General features: G+C 43.3%; 1 protein-coding gene across 1 annotated transcript; it reads left to right on the forward strand.

Annotated features, from left to right (window-relative positions):
* Nucleotides 1-565: 565 nt before the first annotated feature.
* Nucleotides 566-4,222, forward strand: TMEM40 (transmembrane protein 40). The gene is made up of 7 exons (XM_027886223.1): nt 566-637; nt 1,697-1,729; nt 2,154-2,219; nt 2,526-2,597; nt 2,678-2,752; nt 3,407-3,469; nt 3,926-4,222. The coding sequence occupies exons 1-7, from the start codon at nt 616-618 to the stop codon at nt 3,943-3,945; spliced, it is 351 nt and encodes a 116-aa protein (XP_027742024.1). The 5' UTR covers nt 566-615; the 3' UTR covers nt 3,946-4,222.
* The last annotated feature ends 1,652 nt before the right edge of the window (nt 4,223-5,874 follow it).

Genomic DNA, 5,874 nt, shown 5'->3' on the forward strand with positions numbered 1-5,874 from the left:
GCTAAAGCATCGTTCAGCTGCAATTGCTGTTGCTTCAGGGAGTGGGAATTTGCACAGGGATAACAACATGAGTAAATTAAAGGCCAGAATATGAAACTTTAGGCATCTACCACAACCATTTAAGAAAGTCTAAACTGTAGTGTGTATGATGCTTTCATGTGTGTACTACTTTGTACTACTCCTTGTGTGCAAAAAATACAGCTGAAGTAAGACTAAGGACCTGATTTTCTGTCAGGCAACCTTATGAAAGCATTGTGAAATCTGTCACTGTGTAAAAGAGAGAAAACATAGTCATTGATAATGTTTTTTTCTTTATATATATAACAGATGAAAAGTTGAAACTCCTGAAGAGACTGGAAAGCAATCTTGTACTTTCACAGGAGGAACAAAAGGCTGAAAATTCATCCCATGAATCCACGGATGAAGATACTCAAGGTAAAGAATTATGGATGTAAAAAATGCAAGGCTTTAATATTTTAACTTACGTCTTAAACTGAGCTCAGCCTAGATGTAAGAGCAGCTCATTTAAATTGACATTAGGAGATTTAAGGGGAGACTCACTGCAGGTATTAACCTACATCCCCTTTACATCATGTTTTAGGCACACCAGCAGAGATGGTTCCCTACAGAGATTCAGGTAAGCATTCCCAGGTAACCTCCTCCTGCTGGAAGGATGTTTAGAGCTGTAGTATCTTCTTACTGACCTGCTGATACACCAAAAAATAATCCCTGGCTGTAAATCTATTGGTGTCCAGTTAGACCTGGGCATGGTGCAGACATTCTGTTGCAGAAAGCTCCTGCCCTAACTCAGAGCATTCCCAGCAGGAGGTGCCAGGTGAAAGCCAGATGACAAGCAACAGAACAGTGCTGGCTGAGAGGGCTGCGTGGGCATCAGCCAGTCTGAAGGCACATTTCCTCTTAGCAGGCACTGCTGTGCAGCAGCAGAATGGATGTAAAAAGCCCAGTGGCTTAATTGCTTTGCTGACCTCACTCCTCCTGCATCCAGGCTGAGGCCACATGCATGAGTTGGGAGTGACAGCCCAGAGGAGTGGCCTTTTTGAGGGGACACCTGCTTAACTCCTCTTCTGTGCAGTAGAGAAGATATAAATTGCAGCATAACCCCTTGAGGAGGTTTTTGAGTTCCCTGTCCCCAGGGAGCTCCACGGAACACCAGGGCAGAGAATAGGCTGCAGCACCATACTCTCCCCACATTGCCACGTGCAGAAAGAGGGTTCCAGTACTTTTCCAGCTGATGTTTGGCCTCTCTACCACTTGCCCCGGCCTTTGTTGCTTCAGTTCTAGATTAGTTCAATACCCCAGACTGAAAATGTTTCTCTAGTGCAGGACACTGTGTCTGCTGTGCTGGGCAGGTTCAGGTCACACACATTTCCAGCTCGTGATCCCAGCTCTGCCTGGGTTTAGTTTCACTTTTAGCAACTGTGTATTACCATGGAGGCCACTGATCTACTGCCCAGCTATTTCAGAGACACCGGGACCACGGTGAATAATCATTTGTTGTTATCTTTTCTTGGGCCTTTTAACCCCCTTTATTTCCTGGCACTTTCAAGTACTGCTCTGTCTATACTGAGTCACCAGATAGGTGACTCCTCGCTGTCCTTGTTAGTGCTAACAATAGTGAGAAACTCTTAATTGGTATTTTTAGCACCACAAATAACAACACTATATTGCTTTTCAGAGATCACCAGAAAAGAAGATACAATTGCAGATGGTAAGTACAGCAAACAGAAGTTTATCTTGTATTCTTGTAGCTGTGGTTGTGCAGAGCACCCAGGAATCAAACTGAAGCTCCCTTGTACCAATAGCTTTATTCCCCCACTGTAATTCTGAGACTATGGATTGTCCCAGAAGAGACAGAAAAGACCTAAAGTGCTTTAAAACAATTCAGTATTGTTAATGCAGCCATCTGGTTAGACTTTTGTTTTTAAATTTATTTTAATTTAAATTTATTCTTTAGAGTGATTTTAACATTGCTAATTTGATCTTTCTGAAAGGCTCACAGATCTTTTATTTAAACAAACAGTTTTATACACATTCTGCTCTGAGAATCTATTTCAGATACAAAAAAGGGAAATAAACCTCAAACTCCCTAATTTCTGAGTTCCATGGCAATAAAAGACATTTCTTTTTTGCAGCATATGAGAACCAGAGCACTCCCCACACTCAGTGGGCAGTTCGGTGGATGGGCATACGGAAGGATGGTAATTTTTTTAATTTCCTTTTTTTTTTAATTGACTTGATGACAAACCTGTTGAACCTTAGTCTAGTCCAAGAATAAGATCTCTGGTTCAAAAAACCTTTATTTTTCTGACATGACTACTTTGTTGAAATGCATCAAGACTTCCTGATGAAAATCATCAAGGCTTCTCCCAACACCTTGTGTGCAGGTCCACTGTGCAGTTGGTCCTAGGGCACGAGACTATTCCCTGAGGGATACCCTGGACCTGAAGGTGCTTTCCAGATGGCCACAGACACAGTTGTGACCTAATCTTCCTTCTCAATTTCAGATGAATTCTTTCATTTTGTCATTCTTTGCTTTGCAATTGGAGCTTTACTAGTTTGCTACTACTACCACCAAGGTAAGGCAAGATTCAATAAAAGGATAAATTGTTGAACTCTAGGAAAATGAACAAAGCCAACATTTATTTTTTTGCCTTAGATTGGACTATTTCTCTTGGAATTGGTTTAATCACATTTGCTTCCCTGGAAACCACTGGGATATACTTCGGTCTAGGTAAGTGTCCCTGCAGCAGCAGCAGCTCTGTCCCTGCACTTTAGCACAAGGTCACAGAGTCACCACTCAGGCCTGTGGGGCTGAGATTCCCTAACTCCCCACGGAACTTTCCCCCAACATCCCCTCCACAGTCACAGTGGGGCTGCAGACAAGCAGCCTTGGTGCCCCTGAAGGCAGAAGTTGACTCATTTTTCCTTCTCAGTGCTCACAAGACCCTGAGTCACCTCTTTCTGCAGCAATGGCCGAATGCTGTGTTGCCATGACAACGGGTAATTTTAGCAGCAAGGCCGAGTCTTCCCAGATCCACTCGATAAGATGCTGCTCACTCGGGCTGCCATCCATTCCCCTGGGACTGAGGATGAGCTCCCAGCAGAACCTGGATGGCAGCAAGCATTTTAGCAATCCCCAGGGATGGCAGAACAGAGGTGCAAACAGCAGCCAGTTCAGGCTCCCCAGCCAGGAACCTTTAACATCCTCTGTAACCTCATGCCATCATTTCACTGGGTTGGGGGTGGTTCTCTCAGGAATCAGTCATTACTGGTCATTACTTTGTGATTAATGGTATTACAGAAGTGTCTGTTTAAACAAGTGTCAGTATTTGGGTTTTGCCATTTTCCTCATTTTTTATGTAAACGTGTTTGTTTTCATAACCAGTGTATCGAATTCGGAGCGTCCTCGACAGCTTTGTTCCCCTGATTGACAAATTCAGGCCAAGAGGTAACAGTGCTCTTTTTACTGACAGTGTGTGTCTTCCCTAGACCTTCCTGGGTACTTTGGTTTGGTCAAGTATTAAGATCAAGTTCTCTAAACTACAATTTCCAATCTTATTTCTTTAGTTAAAAAAAAAGAAATATTTTACTACAGTTCATTACAGCTGCTTGGGTTTGAAAATGGATTGGTTTTGACTCTTTCCCTGGGGCAGAGCATTTTCACATTTTTAATACCCCTGTATGGAATATTAACTACTGGCAGTGTCTGCATAAGAATTCTGTAGCTCAAATAAAATCTGGATGAGTCCAGGGAGGTTTTGCAAGTTGGGTCTTCAAACAGACTCCTGGCTCATGTTTATCCATATTCATGGACAGGAAACATGAAGAATGCTGGAAAGCTGCATGGATACAGGACAGTTTGAACACAGCAGTTGTGACAGCTGTCTTTTTCTTCATCTCACAGGTGTGAGGAAAGCTGCCTAGGAGGAGTGTTTCAGGCAAGTCCCACAAACCCTGAATTCTCGGTACTAAAAGAGCTGCTTTATGAGGTGAATCTAAAAACTGAATGGCCAATGTCAAATACTGAAACGTCAAACCACTGAAAAACATCACTCCTTCCCCTCAAAAATAAACCTGACACGGGTACAGGGCCCACTCTTGCTTCTGAAGAGGTTTGTGGCTCAGCAGAGCTCAAACACAAACCAACATCTAGACTGTCATTGCCTTAATTCCATTAAACATGAACACATTCTCCATGTGACGCTGCCTGTGGTGCATCCAAAACCAGTGTCCTGTGCTGGTTCTGGATTAGGCTCTGGATGTTTCAGGAGGAATCCTGGCAGCCCCAGAGGCACCTCGTGGTGCTGCTCTCCCAGCTGAGCCCCAGCGGTGCAGCAGAGCTGAGGCAGATTAACTGTGGCAGAACTGGGAGCTGTGGGCGGGCAAGGACTGCACCCGGGGAGAGCTGGGGAGATATTACATGCACTGACATAATGGTGCAGTAATGAGATTATTAACAGCAGCAAATTTCATCTCTTCTCCTGAGGGAAAAAATAAAGGGCTTGATTTGACTCATCCCCCAATGTTTGAGTAGAATAAAGTGGATCTCTGGCATCCCTTCCATTTTATAGGCCTTGTTACACATTCTGTGTGTAGGGCTAATGCAATCATAGGCAGACAAAAGGAGTACCTTTAAATTTTTTAGTAAAAATATAAGGTCTTCATACCCATAGAGTGACGAAGGCAACAAATTGAACAGAAAAAGCCATAAAACATGGAACTGTAAGGAAATGTAGATCTGAAACCCATTAACCCAAATAGCCCAGAGGTTTAGATGAACAATTTCAAGCCTTGCTCAGAAAATTTGATTACTGTTTAGCTGTGCTTAATTTTAAGCATCAATCACTTGGTCCTGCAGTTCCACCTGCACTGCCAGAAACACCAACAGTTGCACCCAGGCCTGCACCAACACAGCACAGCACCCACCCCACAACCCAGGGGCTAAATTGTGCAAAGATGAATACCAGTTATTTCATAACACTTATATTCTCATATACATGTACTACTTCCATGTCTTTGTAGAAATATTCTGTCATGCTAAAATACTGTATATTTTGTGTTAGTCTGCAAATAAAGCCTTGCTCAGACCAATGTAGCCTTGTCAACAGCAAATGGCTTTTGGGTGAACTGAGAACTACACAGAGTCACCCTGCTCTGATGAAAAAGGCTTTTTTAGTGTTCTCTGCTGTGTAACATCTTTCTAAAAGGCATTTTGTAGAATAGTCAGGATAAGAAACATATTTCAGTACTAAATGTTTCCAATTCAGTACTCTGCAGTCAACAATGAGTTTTTAATTTTTTTTTTTTAACAGAAGCTTAAGGGTAAAACAAGCAAATGTTTAAAAACAACAAAACATTTAAGAAATGACCCAGTGCATCCCACCATGCAAGATGAAAAGCTCAGCCAGCTTAGAGTAGCTCACCTGAGAAAAGTCAGTTCGATAGACAAAAAGCAACTTACACATTCAGTTGCTTCCTCGTGGGTACCTGGGAATTTCCTGCTCTTCTTCCAGATCCTCCTGTAGTCCATCTCAGCATCGCTCTTGCTGCAGCACTGGCCAAGCACTCAAAAATACAAGTTCCTATGAAAAGTTTCAACCTCCTTCATGAGCTTGTGCTCACTGCACTACCCTTCAGCACATCCTCCCTGAGCCCAGGGCTCACTGCTCATTCCCAGGGCTCTGCTGGCCCTCACCCCTCCTTTGCTTCCTCACTTTCCCAGCACATCAGGTACTTCCTCCTTGCCTTTGGATTTAAATGGCTGGGGGGCAGCACAGAGAGGAGGGACTGAAAACACAGCTGTTACCCCACCAAACCCCACAGAGAAAAAAAAAAGAGATGAAAGCCCAGGAG

Source organism: Empidonax traillii, unplaced genomic scaffold (genome assembly GCF_003031625.1).
Source record: "Empidonax traillii isolate 1590-97213 ecotype Southwest subspecies unplaced genomic scaffold, ASM303162v1 scaffold182:size1009393, whole genome shotgun sequence".
NCBI lineage: Eukaryota > Metazoa > Chordata > Aves > Passeriformes > Tyrannidae > Empidonax > Empidonax traillii.

Excerpts from the sequence above, each read along its gene's own strand:
- TMEM40 (XM_027886223.1), top strand. The coding sequence starts at position 616 with ATGGTTCCCTACAGAGATTCAG. Across the intron at positions 1,730-2,153 it reads AGAAGATACAATTGCAGATG|CATATGAGAACCAGAGCACT; the intron begins GTAAGTACAGCA and ends TCTTTTTTGCAG. Across the intron at positions 2,220-2,525 it reads GATGGGCATACGGAAGGATG|ATGAATTCTTTCATTTTGTC; the intron begins GTAATTTTTTTA and ends TCTCAATTTCAG.